Raw genomic sequence first — 23,950 nt, forward strand, 5'->3', positions numbered from 1 at the left:
GCCGTTTCTTTCCGGGCCCTCCCAGGCCAGGGCAGAGCAGAGGCCCAAGCGCTGCGGCGAGCAGAGCCCTGAGGGCAGGCTGCAGCCTGGCGCAGGCCTCCCCTGCCCTGCGGCTCCCCGACTTTCGCTAACCAGCCCTTCAAGAAGGCTGCGAGCACTGGAGACCCTATGCGCTCCTGGAGCTGCCCAAGAGAAGGCAGAAATGAACCTAGATGCTCTGTTCCAACAAATAGAGCGCACGGAGAAGCAGGCCGAGGAGAAGAGGCGTCTCATACACCAAGGTCAGCCCCTGGCCGCCATCTTGTGCGCCCGGCGGTGGTGCCACCCGCGCCCCTCCGTGCCCCGCAGGATCCTAAGGGGGAGCGAGGCCGCCCACCGCGCTCCTGCTTGGAGCGGTATCGTGTAGGGTGCGTGGTCGGCGAAAGCTAGGCGGGCGCCCAGGCTGGCAGCGTCCTGCCAGCGGCACTTTTCTATCAGAACCTAACTCTTGCAAGCCGGTCACACATGCTTACAGGCTCTTGTTGTGTTGCAGTTAAATTCGACATAAACAGAAGTTACGAAAAAATTAACCAAATAAAAGAAGAGCTGAGCAATGCAAAAATAAAATTAGAAACTAAGGTAAGCTGGCAATGTTTATAGTATATACAATAATGACATACAACATTTTTACAAGTACATGCTCTATACTTTTTATGAATTTGTAAAACACTTTCAAGAAGTATTCATCTATTGAGTAGCTCAGCATTTAACAATTTTACAACATATATTTCTGTAGTGATCATTATCAGCACATCCACGTGCTTCACAAGAAAAAAAAGTCTGTCGGTGACTATTCTCTGTCACAGATCTCGCTCCAAGCTGAGCCCTGGACATGTGCAAGGACTTACGCACCTCAGTGGYAGGAACATTTCCAGACATCATCTCCAAAGTCTGTGATCACTGAACATAGCACATCCTCATAGGAAGGTCACACCTGCTCCCCAGAAAGAGCTCAGTAGGCAGCAGACCACCACTATCAGGTCAGGTCAGTCCGTCTGCAAGAAACAGACACCAGAAGTCAGCTGCAGGACAAATTAACTGCATTGGTACAGGTTGAGCAGCCTGGACTTAACGGTCTTGGAGCTTGTTGCAGCACCTTCTTTTTTTTGACACGTGCATTCATTCAGAGGGCTGGAAATCATTCCTTCATTGCCCACTCCAATTCATTAAAAGCTTTATTAATTTCACAGAAAATACATGAAAACATTCCCTAGGTTTAGTTTACTGGATCTTGAGTCATACACTAAGATCTTCCTGTAAGCCTATGTTCACACTTATGCCAAGCGTAAGAGCTTTGTTAGTGATGATAAAGATAGAAGAAAGCTTCTAAATCTATTTAATGTTTTTAAGATGTTATTATGCTTTCCCTTTAACCAACTGCAATCCAATTATTAGACTAAGCTTCCAATTTTGCAAGCTTTTTCAGCATTAATACCTGTTAATACAAATGATTTAAAAAACCCATTTGCTTGTGCCTGAAAATGAAGTCTAAATGAAGTCTTGTGCTCTTAAGTATCTTCATTGGCAAAATGTGTATGCACAATAGGAAAGCATATGGAGTCTCCTCTGAAGTTGGGACTGTTTTGTCTTATTACTTGAACAAACATCTCCAGGAACACTTGGGGAATTCCCTCAGTGAATTATGAAAATAAATGTTTGGGAAATGAATATCATTCTTCCACAAACAGGCTATTCTGTCTTTTGTTATACAGTATATAATACACATCAGTATCACTGTGATGGGGTCAGGAGAAAAGACAGAAGACATTTACAATATTTTCTAGTTGCATGTTCATTCTACAATCTTGTAAGCAGTTATTTGCATGCTTACATTTATGCGTGCCATAATCACAGGGCCAGCAGAGCTTTAGAATAGTAACTGTTATTTAGCCAACACAAATTGGATGGTATTTGTTAGGTAAAGTCCTTTGTATCTGCTCATAAATTATTTTATGAACATCACAATTTTGTTTGTATACTGCTAATTTGTTATTGATTCACTATGATTTATAATCAAGGTTTATGTGATAGGTTTAGCTGGTCCCAAGAGTAGAGCCATTATTGTAAATGACTAATGGGAAGAACTGAAGAACCATTCCTAATTAAATCTTGTGTGCTCTTTCCACCAGAATTAATAATAATCTTACTGATTATTCCACAGAAATATATTTTACTTGCCTATTTAGTCTGACATTGATTGATTTTTAAAAAGAAAATGATACAAAAATAAAAAGAATGTAAAAATGCACTTCAGCTAGACTAGACTGAAAGCTTCAAGATAGTTACTGAAATTAAATTATTTACAGTAATTTATTTTTCACTACTGGAGTTAACTTTATTATTTACACTTTAAACATATGAACAGTAATTAATATAATTCAAATAACACTAAATAAGGCTGTTCAACAAAATTCCTCTACCAAATAACTACACATCTCTCTAAGCATACATACTCAAGCTTATACATGCAGAGGAGCTTATTCCCATGCAAGCAGATGAGACTTAGTTCAAAAGTGTTTTGACATCTATTTCACAGAGACTGCCTGTGGTCAATCAAAGGTTCCCAAGAAATGCTATTTTTTCCCTGTGTTCTGTAAAATCAAGTAGCATGTAATTAGAATCTGAATTACAGCATTTTGCCTTTCATGGCTCAATGATTTCTTCAAGAAAATCTGTTGAGAATGCATAGATTACATAGGCACTATACAGAAGAAGAAACTACACTGTGGCTATTTATATTCAGTAATACAAATACAGTAGAATAAGACTATCTACTCTCCCTGAATTAATATGTAGAATACATGTTTTTGAGGCAAGAACCTCCTTGGCACTCTGCCTGTCAGAAATATGAGGGACAAAGAAAATATCTGGTCCTTACCTTTCCAAATCTTATTCTATTTACATTACATCTGATTCCTCTATCCTCCTCCTTTTTGATCAAATGTACCCTCTCCAAAGTCATCTATATTATTTATAAATCTTTTGGGTTTTTTTGCCTCTGTAATATTATTACTAATTGGTCTTTTCTCCTCTAAACATGAACAGTCATGTTAAACCCTGACTGTTCAATTTATTTCTTGATACCTACTCTGTGTCTTTATGGATTGTGGACAATTCTGCTGCTAATTTTGGTTTCCCTACTCATTGTTCTGATTATTACAGGCTGAATTATTCTCTTGACCTCCTCTTTTCTGCTACATCAGAGAATGCTTCTCATCCTTTAAGATTCTTCAACACTTAGCTGTTTCCTATTTATTTGCAGTTGTAATTTATCCCACCATATATTTTAACTTAGGTTAAATAATGATACAGTAAGTATGATGGAAAACTAAAAGGTATTTTTCAGAAAATTTTGAAAATGCAATGGTTGAACAGCATAAACTATTCTTTAAAATAATTAAAACTAAGAAATAAAACTATATGCAAAATAGCAGCTTGGGTTTATTTGTGGTTTATGACCAAACTGTCTTGAGCCCATGAGCAGTCTTTCCATACTTCCTTGGCTGAGAATTCCAGAAATTGTGCTCAGAAAAATATAAGCATCTGTCTCTCTCCTTCAGCTACACAATACTAGCATTGCAGAGCTGATGACATGTACAGCCATTCAGATAATCTCAGTCACAACAGTGACCTTGGATCTCTGCCCCTCTTATATTATTGTCTGGTTTGGTAAGTGATGAGCAGGACCATGGGATGGAGGACACTGTATTATGTTGGGTATAAGATTCAATGTGATCACTTTTTCTCCTAATTTTAGCCTGAAAATATTTCTTCTCAGCTGGAGAAAGCTTAGAATGCCCTTTCAGATAGAGTGACCACCACTAAATCTGGGCTTTAAAGAGAGGATACTTCTCCAAATTTTTGTGGAAAATTGGAAATTAATGAGATGATTAAAAAAGGGGCTATTATGTTTTTGCTGCAGTCCAGCAGCTACATTACCTGTGTTCTAACTGGACAAAAATCCTGTTGTCCCATATCAAAATACATGAACCAAAAAAACAAYATCTTCATTTTATAACTTTTTTTTTCCTCTCTCTCTCGGAAGGTTCAGCATCTTTATGAAAAACTTTTCTACTTAGAACTTCTGAAGAAACGTGAAGACAGCTTAGAAAAACAGAAAGTTGAACTTATTAATCAAAAGAGCACTCTTCTTAAAATCTTTGTATGTTTCCAGTGATAGTATTTAGATAGTTCATCTTTACCAAACTGCATGAATGTAGTCAGCTTTAAAATTTTGAAATATGGAAGAATCAATGTTATAAATCTCAAAAATCATTTTTGGCTCTAGTATATTTAATAAATAAATGTAAATAAATTCTCACTTTTAATTTAATCTGTGATTTTACATAATGTGTAATCCAGATTACTTTCAGAGCTGTTTTAATATTCTTAACTTTAATTTCTCATGTCTGTTGTTAAATGGCTGAACTCCAATTTTCATATATTATTTACTTGTAAAAGTAAGAAAAGTAACCTTAAATTGGAGTGCACTACCCACAATAAAACAAATTGAGAAGGATCCAAAGAAGATCTCATGGAGGCCAGCACCACATTTTAGGAAWCCTGAGATTTCGCGAAACCTTTTAATGCTAACCATACCTATCCAGAATTGCCTAGGCCACTTAAAAGGGAGCTCCTCACAACATACGCAGACAACAGGCTTACCAGTTCACTGTTATGCTAACCTGTACCTGAATATTGCCTCCCTTTTCCTTCATTGTGGAACTTTGGATCTTTAGATACTAAGTAAGGCCACAGATGAGCTGTCTTCACTGCCTATTTTTTAGTAYTTTAAATCAGCAGAGCTGAATTTTACACATTTAGTATGTTTTACCTGGATTACCGCTAAATATTTATGAAGATATCTTTATAGTTAAGTAAYATTTCTTCAGCATCCAAAGTGTTCTCAATCGTAAATAGAAGAAGATAGAAGAAGAAATAGTATCTGTATCATAATAACTTTATTTAGTTCTAACAGCAAAATTGCTGTTAGCCGATGAAATATAAATTTTCTTCTAATTATAAACAGTCAGGTTTAATGAGTAGGTTATAATTTCTTTCTTCTTGTATATAGGGTCATTTCTTTTTATTTAATTCAACAATCAATTAACATTTTTTAAAAGAGTGTAACATTGTCCTTGTCTTTAGCATATTATTTTTCCTAGAAAATAAAACAGCTTTCTTCAGAGTTTTCAAGAGAGTATACTGCATCTGTGTTCTGCAGACGAATAAACAACACTAAATAATGTGTTTAATTTAAAAGTACTCTAAAAAAGAGTGCCGTATCATGCTACTGATTTGAAACAGAACTTTCTACTAATTTCAATATAGACTTGAACATAAAAATATCTGGCACAGGGTCTATAACATAATTTAGCATTTTTTTAAATGCTTGCATATAAAGAATATACCCATTTACTTTGTTAGAAAAGCAAGGTTAAAACAACAGACAAAATGATAGTTGTAGACCATTTTCTTGGTCTTGTATGTCAGAAAAAGTAAATATATTATTTTTATAAAGTGTAAAGGTAAACAATGACTGTGTTTCAGCCTGCCTCTCTTTTTTAATGGGAACATTCAATCTTCCTCCCTTTTTTTCAGACAGATGCAAAGAAAAAAATGACTGAAGAAGAAGATAATTTTATTAGGGAAGTAACAGAGTTTAACAATGAATATGGACTAACAAGTAATAGAGATCTTCTGATTAAAAAAAAGGTCAAGACTGAAATAAATGATTTAGAGAATGAGGCAACTCTATTAAAAAGTGGTAAGTCTTACACTGAATGATTTTAACTTAGATTACTAGCATATACAAATCAGTAAAATATAGCTCTGCAAAACATTATTTTGAAACCTGTTGTCTTTTTGTCTGGAAATCTCAATCTTTAAACTGGAAGAGTAATCTGACCTACCACATTACACTGACATAATTAGCCTTGTATATACCCCATCCTTTTCAGTGCTTTCTAACAATGAGCATTATGAGAAGAAGCAAACCTGCAAAAGTTGTTTCCAGTGTCTGATATTGTAGCCAGCACAGAGATACACTGCCATACATAACGTACCATGTTAGGTTTGCGATGATTAGACTTACCTATGTTTGACCTACAGAAGTTTCTTCAATAAGAATTATATGCACAGATGTCTTAGAGGACTGATTGGTCTTTTACAGTGACAGGATAACATTATCTTTGAGTCAAGATACAGAATATCAGATTTCTCAGAACAGAGAATCAGGCTGAAAAGCAGTCCTACAGCAAGGAAATAGTTGTCATGGATCACAAGCTGAGCATGAGTCAATGATGTCTGAAAGCTAACACCATACTAAGATGTATAAACATAATTCTAGCCTCTAAGACAAGCAAAATAATCCTTTACTCTTTTTAGGGCAGTTAAGCTTTTAGCTGGAGTACTGTGCATCTAGTTTTGGATTTTGCATTTTAAGACAGCTGTGGACCAGCTGGAGAGGAGTAAGAATGATCAGAGATCTAGAGGACATGGCAAGGAAAAATGGAAAGAATTGGGACTACTCAACCTATGGTGGAAAGGACTGATGGAAGATTGATATCAGTCTTCAAATCTCTAAAAGGCTTCTGTAAAAAGGAAAGCTGTATATTCTCCACACCCATAGTGAACTGAATGAAAAGTAACAGGCACAAACTGCAGTAAGGGGGTGTCAGGCTAGCTATTTGAGAAATGTTTCTAACAGTAAGAACAGTGAACAGATTGCCATAGGAAACTGTAGAGTCTTCATTACTGCAGGTCTTTAAGAATAGGTTACAGAAGCATCTGTTAGAAATGACAGAGGTTAGCTGATCTTGCCTTCAGGAGGAGGAATGCACTAGATGACCCCTCAAAGTCCTTTCCAGTCTCATGGTTCTATGATCCATCAAACACCAGCACTTTGTATTCCTTGGCTGCTGATGCAAAGAAATACAACTGTCCATTTGAGTTTATACTTAATGGTATTTTCATTTCTAATTCATGTGACTCTGATTCTGATCTGCAGCTGAAAAAACAGTATGTATGTACTTGGTGGCAAATGTTATATTTAACAATTAATTTATTTTCATATGATTACATATTCAAATAAATCTGACCAGTTAGATAGTCTCTCTGAGGTTAAATCAGTAGGACAGGAAAGGTGACTAATATACTTTCTCGAGTTCAGTTGCTGTCTTGATTCCATCCTTTTTAAATTGCAACTCTTTTGAGTACAGACTGTCTACTTTTGTATTTGCTACAGTCCTGAGCACACTAGTAGCACTAAAGAGAAAATGATTAATAACTAAAAACAAGTAACGTATGTGATATCAACCATTTGTGAGAGAAACAATCACAATTAACTCCATATGCTGTCAACATTCTGGTTCAAATGCCCATAACACTAAACAAAGCATGGGGTTTTTTTTAGTCCAGCTGAAAGGTGTTTGTTCATCACCTACACGATATGTCATCTTTCTTTACAGCTGAAGTAAATCTAAAGCAAAATATTTATGTTCAGTCATAACATCTTAATAAAATTAAAAAAAATTTCTTTCAGAGTAATGAGTGTATTATAGGATATATAATTTCCTGTGAACCAGGTAATTTTAGTTTTATATTTAATTTTCTTTTTGAGTAGCTGAACATGGGTAGAAGTAGTTAAGAATATTTAAAATTATTTCATGAAAACTAAAACTATAATGCTTTTAATTTAGAATGTATTTTTTTTTTAAGAAATGGAGTCAATGGAACATAAAAATGTTCAGTTAAATGCACTCCAGCTGCAGAAGAATGAATTAAAGAAGGATTTATTTGCTCTCCAGAGCAAACTCAAAGGTATTTGTGTATCTTATAATCATCTGTATGTCTGTTATGATAATAATTTTTGATTTGACAAATGCATTTGAAAGATACTTCTGTCAAGTTATTTTCTTAGAGAATTAGAGTAAGACATAGAAAAAAACATTTGTGTGTATTTTTACATTATGTAGCGGATCATTTTAAAACAGGGCTGTAACAAATATTGAATTCTGATATTCATATCGAGTGTCATTGATACTGAAGTATATACAGATCTGCTGAATCAAAATCTGTAAATATAAAAAAGCAACTTCTACTTTGCTGGTAAGATGTATATTTAAATGGAGATTTTAGTATTTAAAAGTGAATTTAAAACCAGCATAAATATTGTTTAAAACCCATTAACCTATAATTAAAGAATATCACTAGTATTCAAATGTTTAAGAAGCATCATAGTTTGCACAGATAAATATAGATTTGGCTAAGGGCTAGACCTCTGTAAATGTATAAATAACATGTCATAATAAGAGAGCTATGAGAGAGACATTCATAAATTGTTTGGAGAAAAATATGAAAGTGGCTGAAAGACTGCAATGTTTATCACAATTACAATAGTAAAACACTGTCTCTCATTCTGGTGCTTTTATCCTCCAAACAGTTTTCACAGTAAAATGTTTAAAAAGATAAATTTAAAAAATATAGGATGCCTTGGAATATATATGACTAAAATATATTTGTAAGGTATTGTTATTTTATGTTTAGATCTTGAAAAAGTAATCAGGGAGGCTAAAGGAGTCACAAAAGATTTAGAAGCAGAGAAAGTCCAAGTCACTGAAAAACCTCAGACTGATCCTGAATGTTTAAGGTAACGGTGTCATTTCAGTAAGTTCCTAAATCAAGTTTTAGATCTGTAATTATAGATCAGTTATACTGACAATCATAGAATCACAGAATCATAGAATACCTATTGTGCACAACATAGAGAAACAGACTGGTAATGATGGTGAGATGACAAGAAGCAAAAAGCATAAGTTGAAACCAGAGACATTCAGAGTGGCTTTAAGGACCAAAAAAAATCAGCATGACAGTCTTGCAGTTAAAAAGGTTGCCCAGAGAGGTTGCATAGTCTTCATCCTTGTATGTTTACCAGACTTGACTGCGTAAAGACCCCAATAACCTGGTCTGACCTCATAGTCAACTCTGGTTTGAGCAGGAGAATGGAGTAGGTGACCTGCTGATGTCCCTTTCAACCTGAGTTACTTGGTGAAGCTATTATCATTGTGGCTTGCATGAGCCAGAGAAAACGTTCCATAGATCAACACGTGCATTGGCTTGTGTCCTCAATGCTTAGAGGTTGCATTTGCTGCATGGTGCATAGCATTTGATCAGATCATATCTCCTCTTTTCTCTTTGTGGTGTCTCTGTGATCTTAAGATACGTTTTTTTGTATGTACATAACCTTTCCATCGAAAATATCTGAAATACCAGAACGAATTATGTTTAGCACAACACAGTGGTGCTGTTTCTAAAGCACAATAGCCAGCACATCTGTTGCATGCCCTGCAATACAGAAGTTTTTTGCAGCAGAGGAAATTCTGATGCAATCCTCATGTTGATAGTTCTTCCGGAGCAGATTCCTGAGTGAATTATCCCATCCAGTGCTCTGGAAACCCTCTTACAGGGATCCTGGGAGCAAAGAAGCATTCATGCAGTATCAGTCAGAACAACTAAGGTACCAGGCACCTGCAGTAAAACACAAAACCCTTCTGACTGTCTGCAGACACCTTTGGAACTTGTGAATGAAGGACACTTTGTAGCTAAAGTGACAACTAATACAATCTTAAGCATACTAGTGTATCTTTTAACATGAGATTTTGATCATGTTAAATCAGTTTGATTGGACATACTCTGAAAAATGACCCTTTTTAGGCTTAGACAAGGCTTTGCTTTAATGCAAACTTTATTCCCATACAGAATCTACTGCAGGAATATCATTTTAGTTTTTACTGAAAATCATATTTAGTGTACATTATACACAGAAGGATATTTTGACACAATATAAGCAATGCAGTTCAAAAAAATTGTATTTTATCAATGAAATAAGCACAATATTTGATTTTCTCACTTTTTACAGAGCAGGAAACCACACTACATTCTACCAAGGTAAAATTGCCCATGATTTCAGTGCTTCCTTAGAACAAATATGATAGATAGTTAGCATGAATAACCTGATATATGTAGTCTGTTATTGTATCACATACCTACTCCCAGCTTAAAAATCAATATCAAAAATAGCTGGTAAGGCAAGAATCTCATTATAATTAAGTATATATCTTCAAGTAAATTGCATTTCAGCTGAAGAATGTAGCCAGCTAATTCAAATTACAGCTATTCATGTTTGATCTGAAAAAAATATCCTGTAACACGTCTACACATTTGTAAAATTTCTCCCAAATCCATCAAAGAATTATGAAAGGTTATGAAGTGTTTACTGCTAATTCCTACAGCTATTAGTGCTGTAGTTACAGATATGTTCTAATACATATCACATACAAAAAAAAAAATAACTAAAATTTGAATGTTAACAATCAAGATCATTAAGGGCTAACATAAAAATTCAATAAAATTTGGGGGGGGGGGTTGAGTGCGTACTTTTCGAAAAAGTGGTGTGTTTGGAGAAAAACAAGTTACCGTTTATGTAGTCTTTTTAAGAGCTGTGATAGCACCGAAAGACACACTTTTCCAAATGCAGTACTTGAATGGATCATCAAGCCTAGAAAGAGTATTTCTGACAAAACACTGCCAGAGTTCCTTGAGGTTAGAGAGTGCTCTACCTTCTCATCGGTTTGGGAAAACCACTACCAACAGTATCACTAATGGCAAAAAACACATTACATGATTGTTGCTGCTGTAATTTGCCTATGACTGTCTCCTGAACTTTCAAAATTTCATGTCTACTGTCTTTTCTATTAAATTATCATATACTGTAAATGACTAATCTGCCTTCTGCACAAAATAACCCCCAGCACAGCTACAGGTATTCTGAATCTCTCAGTGGTTTGATAACTGTTTTTTGTTTTGTTTTGTTTAAGATCAATCTGCACAAAAATATTTCTTTCACAACTGCTCAGAGCTGGCTAATTTTCACTCCCTTCTTCAAAAGCTACAATTTTCACACATTCATGATAAGCTATAGTGTATTCTGCATTTTGCATTATTTCAGAAGATTCTCCACTTTTATATTTTCATATAGAATACTGTTCATCAGGTTTTTTCAAAAACGATACACTAGACCTTTGCTTTCAAATGATGTCCCAAGTAAGTCTATGAGATAAACCTACTCCTGGACTTCATAGTCTCATGGTATCTGTATATAATCCAGGGAAATCTTTTAAGAAAAGAGAGCCCTTTCAGAAGAGATCTGCCATTAAAATCAAAAGCCTTATTTTAATTATTTGCTTTGTCAACCCCAAACACAGAACAAAAGAGAACATTGGCGTCAGCTCTCTTGAGTCCCACTTCCCTGGCAGATAGCAAATAGCATCACTTAAGAGGTATAACACAGGAGTCAAGCAGAGCCTTTAACTGATACTAGTAAATTCCTAGCTATGGATTTGACTCTTATATTATTTGTAATAACTTACTATATTAATTATTTATCTTCTTTCACACATTACTTTTATATTTTATGTTGGCTTACATAAAGCAACCTAGAAATAATTTTAATTAAAGTTTATTTAGACTAAGAGCAGACAGCTTCTACCTAAAATTGGTATTTTTCACAGTTCTAAGGGCAGACTAAGGTTAAATTGTTTCTTTAAAGCCTGAATTTCTGTTCTATTTCAGAAATGCAATAGCAGAAGGGAAATGCATGGAACTAGTTTACTTTATAAATGGTTTAAGGCTTTGTTTACTTGCTTAATTCATGAATATATAGTATTACTTCTGATACTTCATAATACAGAAAAAGAAATTCCATTGCCAAAATTATGAAGGAACAAATGATGCTTTCTTTCATATAAATCATACAAGAAATATATACATTGGAGCTGAACAAATGTTTCATACTAACAGTGGACTTCCTGAGGCCATGATTCTGGTGATTTCAAGAAAAATATTTACAGTTTAATTTTATGTTAAACTTTGTAAGCAGAAAATATCAATCTCTGGAGTAATACATGTGATTCAAAATGAGTTTTTTAATGATAGTCTGCTAATTGATTTTTGAAGCTTTTCTTCTTAATATTAGTGCCCAGTGAAACCATTTCAGTTTGAATTATGTTAAAATAGGTTTCCCATATAAATTGCCTTATAGATTTATTAAAAGTAGATCAACTCTGATTAATGATATCTTTCTTTGATGACACAACTGAGTGGTTAGGCAGAGAAAGTGTAAATGTCATCCATCTAGACGTCAGTAAAGTATTTGATATTATCCCAACTGGAAATAGTGGGAAATTACTAGTTCACCTGGAGAAGACTGGTATTAGAAATTTTGACTATGGAAATGAATAATGACAATAGTAATACAGCTAAAAAATAAAGTGTTGAGATGGAAGGTAACTATAGTCACAACTGATCTTGCCTAATGGTTTAAATAATGACCTTGGTATAGAAAGTATGTTAAGACAAAACTGTGAAAAAATGAAATAACTCTAGTCCTTGGAGACTAAAGTAATTAAAATGATGAGGGATATAACTATACGAAGTACAAATTCATGTATTTGAGTACAGCTAAGGATTAGGTGCCTGGAAGCAAAGGAGAAGAGAGACCTTAGTGCACTATCTTGTTAAAAGAAAGATATTGTAACTAGTAAATATATTGTAACTAGTAAATATACGTAAACTAGTAAATATAAGTGTGAAAAAGGTAAAAGCAAGTTCCAACAGAGACCAGGAAACTATAGCATTTAATGTCAAAGACACTTCATTTGCAATATTGCATAGAAATTGCTCAACTATTTTGAAAAACAGATGCATTCAATCTGCAAGAAGCATGGGGAATTAAGACCCCATCTTACAGAAGAAGGCAAGGACATGTCTACATCTTTTCTAGCTCTGAGAAAATGATCCTCATGAAGCAATGCAGAACAGTACCAAGATGGTATACTGATTAGTACAGCAATAGGATAGCTGCACTAATATACTCAGATTGAAATCTACATTTCCCTGTGCAAGCAGAAAAATCGAGACATTTGGACTAGAAGGATCATTGGCCCATACATTATTTTCCTTGCCTTTCAATAGGAATCTTCTTGACTCTTAGATACCTGTTCCTATTTTGATGACTGTTATGCGTGTACATTTCTTCTTTTCCTTATAACCTCTTCTTACACAGTCTGTTTCTATGATAAGGGGTGTTGGTTTTGTTTACACAAAAGCAAATTTAATCCTAAATGTGCAGTTTAGTTCAGTGTATTTCAACCTTTCCACACTTCTCCATCTAAAATAATATATTCCTTAAAGCTTTCTCTTGTAATGTTTTAGATATTTGAGGAATATAAATTAAGAAAACACTTCCCAAGACCTAAATATACCTTTTACAGAATTACATAATATTTGAGGCTGAAGGGTACCTCCATTGACCAACTAGTCCTACCCAGTTGCTAAGAGCAAAGTTAACTAGAACTGGTTGTTCTGGATATTGCCTGGTTGAGTTTTGAGCATCTTCAAAGTTGGAGACTCCACAGYCTTTCTAGCAACCTGCTCCAGTGTTTGATTCCCCTCACTGTGAAAAATTTTCTCTTATGCTTAAATTGAATTTCTTGTATTTCAGTTTGTGCCCATTGCCTCTTGTCTGTTCGGTGGATGCCACTGAGAAGAGTCTGTCCTCATCTTCTTTACAACCTCTTAGGAAGCATTTATACACACTGGCAATAGATCCCCCCAAGCCTTCCCTTCACCAAGGCAAACAGTCCCAGTTCTTTCAGCTTCTCCTTGTATTTCACATGCCTCAGTCCCTTAATCAATTTTGTGGCCCTTCTCTGGTCTCGCCCCAGTAAGTCCATGTCTGTCTTTTACTGAGGAGTCCAGAACTGGATCCAGCACTCCAGATGTGGCCTTAGCGGTGCTGAGGAGAGGTAAAGGATCACCTCCCTCAACATTCTGGCAGCGCTGTTTCTAATGCAGCCCAGGATGACATTCGCCTTTATAAATAATAGTCTTATAGCATTCACAAAATACAAACTTCAATCAATTATAATTATGTGTTTTACAATCAGCATTTGATCTAGAACTGTAGAAGCTGAAGTTTTGTAATTTTACCGAAGTTATTTCTATTTCTTTTCATTTACTCCCATTTTTGTATAGCCTAGTACCCCGTTTGTTTTTGTTACTATGTTGCATCTTCTTGCTGTCATTTACTATTGCTACTGGATCACTTTCTTAATTTGTTTCTTGCATTTCTGCTCCACCAAGCACATACTTTTATAATTTGTTTTTTCAACTCAAGTGCTTGAGTTTATATTTTGAGATACTGGCTTCCATTTAGAACTCATTTTCTCCCTTTCTCAACCAATTGATAATAGTCTGAAATTTATTGATTTCTTCAGCAATAACATTCTCTGTCTGGTATTATCAGCAGATTGTAGATACACAGCAAAATCTTGCTGTCTCTTTAGAATCACACATTAATTTAGTCCCAATACTGAATTGAGGTAAGGTACTGAATTGAGGTCATTAATGCAATGACTCACTGCATTAGCTCTTCTTTGTCTCAAGATGATAAGCCAAAATATTCTATACTTTTGTTGAATTTAAGTTAAAAGTCTTAAAACCTTGCAAAATGTTTTTCCTGACCTTTCTGAAAAAAATCAGCAAAAGCAACATACATGCTTTCAGGTTTATAACTAACTTTTTTTAGGGAACTTCCATGTTTGTACCATAAATGCTATTTTCTGTAAATCAGTGTTGAATGTTTCCTTTCCTGTTGTAATTTTTTTCCCTTGTATTTATGGTAAAAACAAAATGGTAGGCATAAACAAGGCAAAGACAAGAAGGAGAAAAAGAGAAAATGTTCTGCTTGTCTCAGCAAAACATAACAAAGAAATAGTCTGTGTTTTCTGCATCTGCAACTATAACTGAGTAGGGCTTCTTATCTCTTATTAGGAAAAAAACCCACATATTCACCCTGTCTTCAAAACAAACTATTTCTTCACTGAGACCTCTATACATAAAATCTTTCCTGGAACGCAAGTTTTGGCTACTGGAGCCTTGATCCAGTAGTATGAATCTGTGGATGATTTTCAGAGAAACCTATATACTAATAACATTATTTTCATAGTAGTCCAATTCAATAATAGAAACATCTATTGATTTCACAGTTATGTTTCCTATTTGGCTGCTGTATATACATCTGAACTGGAAAAAAGAGTGCATATCAACCACAAATGACAATGACATTTAATGGCTGTACTCATTTCAAAGCTGCAAAATCTATCATCTTCAGTGATCTCCTCCACTTCCATCTATTTCTTACTCCTGGCACTCACAAATAATGGAAAATGGATCACTGATAGCAGAGCGCAGCCTCGGAAAAACTAGCATCCAAAAATAAACTTGATGCTGTTGTCCCTCCTACCTGATTTAAGACTAGGTTTTGATATTGTTATTTATCTTAAATAATATTTTTCAAAGGAGCAGTCAAACCTCCTTTCACAAATCTGTCATTTCAACCCCAGCTGTTTATTACGGACCACTAGTTGTGATGCTGTTAACTGACTAAAATAGTGTTAATCCAGTGCAATGTCATTTTTGAAAGATATATTTGCCCTCAGAGAGGCTAAAATGCTAAAACAAAAATAGAGGACATGGAGGGAGGCAAATTCTAATTTAATTTTTCAAATATTTTCTTTTAAGGAAATTGCCATTTTGTCATGGAGATAGGGAGGATGTAATGGCAGGATGTACATCTCTTTCCTTTTCTACAGGTGTCAGAAAACCTACCCTACATCCAGACCATATAGTTCCATGTATAACTGATTTGCATATCTATTCTGACAGTGAAAGGATGAGGATGAATATTTTCCTTATCTTAGATCTAAAATGAAAAAGCTATTCCAGTTTAGGCACTATTTTGAATAGTTCTATTGTCTCACATTCCTTCTGGTAAAACTTCATCATTTATTCAGTAACTCAGGCTTCTCTACTGCATTAATTGTGTAGACTGTAACCTAATAGACAGCCTTTGTTTTGTGAGTATAATATTCCTGGCACATACTGTAATTACTTAGCTTCTAAATAAGAAAGAAGGAAGACCTGAAAGCAGAATCAATTGATTAATGTAAAAACTAAACATCACATTTGAATGAATGAGTTTTACCACTGTCACCCCATACTATATAAGAAGTTGTGCTGCCACCCCATTTAAAAGCTTTCTGAAGTATTTTAAATAAAATTTAAAAATCTATTTGCAGAACTTTACAGTTTCAAAGGACATCACCAATAGTAATTAATTTACAATCCCAAGAGACAGATAAGCAAATGTTACTGCTTATCTTTTGGTTGTTTCATCATTAGCATATACCTAACATGGACTGGTATCATTCTTCGCTGACAATCAGCAAACAGGCTGTGCATCAATTTCACAGTGCGGAAGACAATAAGGGATAATTTTCTCCAAGAGTAACAGATCATGTCTTTTACTAAAGTAAATTAAACAAAGTAGGGCTTTTGTTTGTCTTAAATAAAGTCAGGGTCTACTACCACATGAAAAGAGAACACATACAGAAAATAAAAAATGAGGCGCCAAGGCAATGAAGTAAATTTAATTTACTCTATGTAATCCAGATCAGAATCTGATTTTAGACCTTGAGATGAACTTCTCTCAATGAAAAGGATCTGTAAACTAGCACAGTAAAATTTACTACAGTACGGTGCATTCTACATTTCTTAAAGTATAGTTTAAAATTTCCTTTTTTTGGAACACATATATATTATGAATTCAGGGTGAATATTTCTGAAAGAAGAGTCATTTCTCCCTTTCTAATACATGCACACATGCACACACACAAACACATACATGTAGGGCAAACTGTTTCCATATTCATTGTATGATGTTTACATTTTCCAAAGAAACAACAAAGCAAACTTAAGGTTCAGTTTTATGCTACTATTCTAATGCCAGATTGTGTCTAATTTATCTCTGCTTAAGCTATACCTTTTTCAATTATCAAAGCCATTTAGATATCAAACACACATTTTCTTGTGTAGAAAACAAAGTCCACCTGCACTAGGACAGCTAAAGATGTGCATCATCTATATAATAGGGTTAATTAATTTATTCTCTATTCTAGTATTTAAAAGAAAAAAAAACGGTAGCTACCTCCTCTCTCAACTTAAGTAGAAGCAGGATTCTGCATCTGTTTAGCTATTTAATAAGAAACAGAATATATGTTTTTCTTCCTTTTTGTCAGTCAATGTATATGGCCCCCAATAGCCACATTTAATTCTTGAAGCTATATTAAGGGTAATCAGCTTTAGCTTTGTTGTTATGCTTTTCTTTTAACTGACTGCCATGAAAAGACTCAATATAATTTCATCACCTTTTATACTTGGGACTCCTAAAAGCTCTGGCTTAGATTTCTCTTGTCCTATTGAATATTAATCTAAACAGAAAAAGTGGGTGATGCGTAAAGTTCAGATGTCTACTTTTAACAGGACTAATGACTTACAAGTGTCATAAACACTGATACTCCTTTTGAGAGCTCTTTTTCTATAAAAGGCTTTTTTCCCAGGTCAACTGCATTTTTTTTGCTTTTCAAACTCTGGATATTTGACAAGCAGTTTATTTAATATCCTACAATGAACTGTGAGCCTAGTTTGTTAGACAGTGTTAGGTAAGTCAAGTCCTCCGTCTCTTTTCATTCTATGAAAACATTTGGAGAAGAGCTGCAGTGTCTCAGGAGCTGTTGTTACTGAGACTCCTTTTGCTGAGAAGATTTGTTTTATTAACCATTTCCATGCCATTTGGAGCAAGGAGATGTTTGTGAAAGCTGCATAGGAGCTTGTCTCTGATAGACAAAAGAAAGCTTTGTCCCTGCAAACACTGTTGTTATGAATATCTGCACACACTTATGGAAAAGCACATTGCACATTATAATTTTTTTTGCAGACCAATTCTTTCAGGTCTGGAGGTAACTCCCTGTATAGTACTGGCTTCATCCTTTCTGATTTTCAAATAACAGATTTTAATGTGAAGCTACTAATATTTAGCATCAAAAATGTAAACAATACTTTTTACAGGTAATAGCTACTATTTCCACAGGGACTGTCAAACAAACCTGAAAGAATGGGAAAAGTCTATGCTCATTTGAATGGGAGAGGAGAATAATGAGAAGATTTGTATATTAAAATTAGTCATCATTGTAGAGAAGTTTGAGAATACCTGGCTGAGACTATGGGGAAGGAGACAGCAAGATCATGGAGAATCATAGGAACAGTAAGAAAGAGTTGAAACAAAGTCAAAGGCAAAGAAAGTCTGTAGAGGGATATGGAACAATGATATAAAAGAATGGCCATACTGGATCAGGCAGAGGGTCCAACTACTCCAGTATTCTGCCTCCACCAATGATACAAGTGAATGCCCAAAGGAAAGTAAGAATAGGATGATCATATAATACTTAGTAAGCATTAACTTTCAAATTCATATGTTTAAATAAGGCTAATGACCACATAACAGTCTAGAAATCTACTACAGCATTTACTCAAGATATATTTTGTAAAACCCAGATTGTCATTTTCTAAGTTCCCTGTACTGCTTCCACAACTGTCAGTAATGAATGAATTAAAATGGTATTGCAGGAGAGCACGATACTGGACTGCCAATTATGAAACTAGCAAAATTAAATCCTGATCATGCAAATATATCAATAAGGGTTTTCTCAAATATGTCAAATAGTTGGGACCAAAGTTGAACAAAATGATTACCCAAATAACAGTTCTCTGAAACCATAATTTATTTATTTTTGGACACAGGCTTAAGAAAGAATTGGAAAATTACAAAGATGATCATTGGGAAAATGTCTGCGAGACTTTTCGAACAGAAATTGAAATTCTGCAAATGGTATGCCACTTTCACTACATATTTTAAATGTTTGATAATTTTAGTTTGAAAGATGTAATTTATAATTATTAGCCATGCTTTTAAATAAGCAGTTTTATACTCTGTACATAGCCAAATGTCCTCACATTTATGTGCAGCCTCAATTCTCATTTGTTTTAACTTCTTTTGTCCACATGTCTGGGAATTCCATTTCTTATGGAAAGGAGAAGAACCTGAAACATTTTGAAGATACATTTTAGCATAAGAAAGGCCTACTTGTGGGACTAGCACTAATCATTAGTTTCTTCAAAGCTGAAAAAGATTATGCAGTCAGGAGCTAAATTAATTAAACTCCAACAGTCAGTCAAATACAAAATGGGAATGTAGACGCATCCTTTTATGTAAATACTGTATTTTGTCCACTCACAAACTCTTCATGAAAAGCTATTAAATCGTGTTTTTCTCTAAAAATCAATCTTAATTTCAAATTTCTTAATTGTCAATCTGTGTAACCATACAAAGAGAAAAAGATTTTGAAGTTCCATTTTTGAAATTAAAGGGTTTGAAAATGCTCACTTCAGAGCCCCTGACTGAGTGGTATGCAGCTGCCACAAATATAAATAACAGAACAGAAGCCAAGGAAAATTTGTGTTTCTGACTTTCATGATCAGTTTAAGATTTCTGTTGGAGGGAAGACAACTTTCTTGTACTTCATCCATTAATTTTATCATGCTTGTCCTCTTCAGAAACAAAGACTAACCTAATGTTTAGAAACTTCTCTATAAAAAACACRGTGAACTCACTGGATTTGATTTTCTATAATTCAATCCCTTTTATTTTCCAGAAACTATCACAAAAAAAGTCTTCGGGCAATTGAATAATATGTGACATATCATACAGAATGTCATAGGAGCTAATCTTTGCATATTTTAAAGACGTTTCATTCAGCTTCTGTAAGGATTACTCTTTTTTTTTTTTTGGTTAAACTAGAGTTTGTTTCCCTTCACTTTTCATTAAAAACAAATTTTATTGTTTTAAAGGTGTTTTTTTCCGTCTTATCCTCAAGTTCAACAGATATCCATCCTAAGTTTCCTCAGTTTTACCTGTGAACGGACAATACACAGTCCAGCACACATACAGCAGAGTTCCTGTACTACAAGCTCCATTCATTATGTACCATTTTTTTAGAATAAGCACTCTCCTCCTATTTTCAAGGTAATAATGTTGTCTCATTTGAGAGAAAAACTGATATTATCATCAAGAATTGCTTAAAAGGAGTTGTCGTTATTTATGCCTTGACAATGTAATTCTTTAACAAACTCTCTGAGACAATTCATCTATAGCAATACTGGATGATAGTTTAGAATTATTCCCAAACCTACTGATCAGTAGCTGACTCCAGTAATGGAAAGCCACTCCGCTCTGTTACCTAGTACCTGATTTCTGATTGTATCTAAACTCCTCCTCTCCCACAACCCTGAAAATACTGACTGCCAGCTTCAGCACTTGGCAGCAATTGCTAAATCCTATTCTAAATAGAAAGACTGAATTTCTAGGGAATTGGTTAAGAATTTCCATGGAGTAAGGAATCCTCTTCATTTGTGCCTGTATGATCTATAACTGCTCCATCAGATCCTAGCCCCCTACTAGCACCTGACTTAATAATTCAGGTGCTTACAGTAAGGCTACATAAAAATATTCACTGAACTCAACCTCAGCCCAGTCTGCCATCATCATCTGATCATTTGCAACTGCACATGCAAATAATTTTCACTTCACTTCCTGCTCAGGAGGATGGCTAATACCTCCTTTACTAATTTTTCTACAGCCAGAGCCCTCCAAGCTACAGGTGGTATCTGTCTCTCAGAAAACTCTAAAAGGATAGAAATCAATCTTTTTTGGAAATTTACCTGTTCTGCCTGAGAAAGTTTTCCCTTTTTTGACACAGCAGCGATTTGAAATCTGGTAAGGTTTGATCTGCAGCACTTGTATCAAAAAAGATTCTGATCTGCTGTGTTAACTAAAATAATCCTAAGAGGCTGAAATTATCATCACTAATAACCAGTCCTGTTGGAGCTAACTTCCTTATCAATTTTATTCTCTCTACCCTGAGAGAAATCCTCTTAGGATGAGCTTAATTTTAAATAGCTTAGTCCCTCTGACTTCTATGGGACTAACTGCTTTAAAATTAAGCAGTTGCTTGTGCCCTTTGATCAAATCCAGGGTATATGAAAAATAGTAAAAGCTGTATATCTGAAGCAGCTAAAATAGTCCCATTTCCAGGTTGAGAGGCTGGGAAAAGGTGTAATTTGGGATTTCCTAGGAGGGCTGGTCATTTTATTCATTTAGGTAACCTTGCTGATATTATGTGTAAATTGATTAATCAACTAGGAAAAAGAATTTCAGTTTCATACAATTACAGTTGCTTTTATTTACAAGAAACTCTTTTATCTCTTTTTCTGTGGTCTCATATKTATATAGTTGCTCAGTTCATACATAAAAATATTCAGATGTGACATGAAAACACATTCATTGACTTATACCATCATTCCACATACACATTTCAGAAAAATGAAATGACCAGTAGTATCAAATAACTAAATTGGATCAATAAATAATATATGTTAGCTTACCTAAAGGCCTGGAAAAAAAAATCTGAAAAAAGAAATACATGGTCAGCCTTTTTCAAAGATATTTTAGATTCCAGGAAACTAGCTGCAATTTGAGATTTTTAGTATCTACGAAACAGTGTAAATTCTTGATTATTTTAATAGAATTACAGTATAAATGTAGCAAAATTTGTAATAACAACTCAAACAACTAGGGCACTCAGAATCAATAGAACAACAAAATGAGAATAAAGCTCACCAAAAAAAGTGAAACAGAAATCAATACAAATCCTCTTGGACTAAACAAATCCCTCAACAGCTCTGAATTAAGAGACTAAACCAGCTCTTGCAGGGTGAATGTAAAACAAACTGATTTGCCCAAGTATAAAATATATTTATCATTCACTGTCTCTTGATTAATATAATTTGGGACTAATATAGTATTTCTGTTTGAAAGATCTAAACTAAAAATGAAGGAGTATGAAAAAGTACTGAATTTTTTGTCATATTTAATTCATTTGTTAAAGAACAGAACATTGCCAAATTGCTATGAAGATACACACATACACAGTTATTATAATAAATCAATTATTTTACAGATAACAGAAATTAAAATTTGACTTTAAATATATATATTTACTAATACACACACACACACACACACACACACACACACACACATATATACACATACTAGAATCTCAGAGTCCAGAAGAAATAGCTTTCTGTCTCTTATAGCTAAAAAGGAGAACCAGAAACATAGAAATAACTTGATGTAGTTAATGAGAAAGAGGAAGATGGTCCCATAAAAAATTACTCTCCTGAAGAAAGATGATTTAGGGAAAACTGGCCAGTCTTCCCTGGGAACAGTTGGGTCTGGGAACAGTTGCTTCTTAGCATGACCAGAGGAACTCTCCCTCATTTTTGAGGAGATCTAGATAAATACTTCAAGATTACTAAACTCACCTGAAAAAGATCAAGATTTGGCAAATGTCAAGTCTTGCATCTTTTATAAAAGATTTGATGAACTGGAATTTTATCTCAGACTTACACACTGGCAGTGGCATCATGCTGTCTCTCCTCCATTTTGTGACCCCATACCTAAGAGATCAATTTGAAAACCTAATAGGAGAATAATAAAGCCATGGTATAGACTTGAAAAGGCTTGTGAAATCACTGAACTTGAAAAAAAGAGCTTACAGGCCAGAGACCTGAACACACAGCCCCCAGAACAAAAGTATGATAAACTCTGTGTCTACAAGAGTAGTGCTGGGGAATGGACAGACCAGGAAATGGTCTCTCAGCCCTTGTGAGTTTGGAAGTAGAGCATGGACTAGTCAAGGTTAGTCCATGCTCTACTTTAGTCCAAAGGAACTAAAATATATTTATTTTCTTTCTTATAAAAGGAGTTAAGCTATGACATTTTCATTTTACTTCATTTATTAACAGCCTGAATCAGAGATTCTATGTAAATGAAAACCACTACAATATTTGACCACAGAATAAAATTACAGTTAGCTAATGTAACATTATCCACACAAAATCTCTCTGATCGGTTGACATAAATATGATTGACCTAATGATAGAATCATAGAATTGTTGAGGTAGGAAGGGACTTCTGGAGATCATTTGGTCCAACCCCACTGCTCAAGCAGGGTCACCAGGTTGCCCAGGACCATGTCCAGCCAGATTTTAAAGTTCTCCAAGAATGGAGACTCCACAACTTCTCTGGGCAATCTGCTCCAAGGTTCAACCACGCTTACAGTAGTGTTTTCTTAGTGTCAAATTACTGTTACAAACTGAAGAGATGATTCAAGAAACAGTAAGTCACAAACATATACCTGTAAATGAGTGACACATTGAGCTACTAAGAAAAGCCTCTTATTTATGACATGGGGGCAACACATCACTTAAGGTCACAGATCCTTGTTCAACTAAGCTAGCTAATGGGATCCTCTGATAGAGTCCAGCTAGAGGGCTGATTGCCTAAGTAAAGTCTGACAGCTTGGCAGCTGACTAGTCTAAAAAGATTAGACTGCAAGGGAAGGGAATATTTATTTTTACCACCTGTGACAGAATTATATATATATAGATCAAAAGTGGATAGAAAAGATACCTGCACAGTCAGTCCCTGCCACAAAGATGTAGCAGGGAACCCAAGAGCACAGGTGGTAGACAGGAGATGATAGGAGAGGCCTTAAAACTACAAGCACAAGATGATACCAGAAGCCTCTGGAGATAAACAACGATCACAAGTGGTCTACTGCAGGTGTCTAAAGGAAAGTATCACAGAGAGATGAATTACTTTTAAAAATAGTTTGGGATCTTAAAAAAGAAAATGTTTCGGACCTACACAAAACATCTCATTTTGATGAGAACACATGGGAGAGAACAAGGAAGTGTAACAGAGTCACAGTCCTACAATGATAAGAAAGGAAGAACAGAAAGAGAAGATATATTCCAGCACTGTCTTTCA

The 23,950-nt window shown here is 34.8% G+C and overlaps 1 protein-coding gene across 1 annotated transcript; it reads left to right on the forward strand.

The window, feature by feature from the left end:
- The first annotated feature begins 202 nt into the window (after nucleotides 1-202).
- On the forward strand, nucleotides 203-19,742 carry CCDC172 (coiled-coil domain containing 172). Its single transcript, XM_085319094.1, has 8 exons — nucleotides 203-281; nucleotides 533-618; nucleotides 4,085-4,201; nucleotides 5,641-5,806; nucleotides 7,759-7,860; nucleotides 8,587-8,689; nucleotides 18,799-18,886; nucleotides 19,710-19,742. Exons 1-8 carry the CDS (start codon nucleotides 203-205, stop codon nucleotides 19,740-19,742), a joined length of 774 nt encoding a protein of 257 aa, XP_085175220.1.
- The last annotated feature ends 4,208 nt before the right edge of the window (nucleotides 19,743-23,950 follow it).

The sequence above is a fragment of the Rhea americana genome, unplaced genomic scaffold (assembly GCF_003343005.1).
Source record: "Rhea americana isolate MKP2758 unplaced genomic scaffold, rheAme1 scaffold_57, whole genome shotgun sequence".
Taxonomy (NCBI): domain Eukaryota; kingdom Metazoa; phylum Chordata; class Aves; order Rheiformes; family Rheidae; genus Rhea; species Rhea americana.

Bases quoted from the DNA above. Each gene is read 5' to 3' on its own strand.
- CCDC172 (XM_085319094.1), top strand. From the start codon at position 203: ATGAACCTAGATGCTCTGTTCCAACAAATAGAGCGCACGGAGAAGCAG. The intron at 4,202-5,640 runs GTATGTTTCCAG...CCTTTTTTTCAG, and splicing joins GCACTCTTCTTAAAATCTTT to ACAGATGCAAAGAAAAAAAT. The intron at 5,807-7,758 runs GTAAGTCTTACA...TTTTTTTTTAAG, and splicing joins GGCAACTCTATTAAAAAGTG to AAATGGAGTCAATGGAACAT.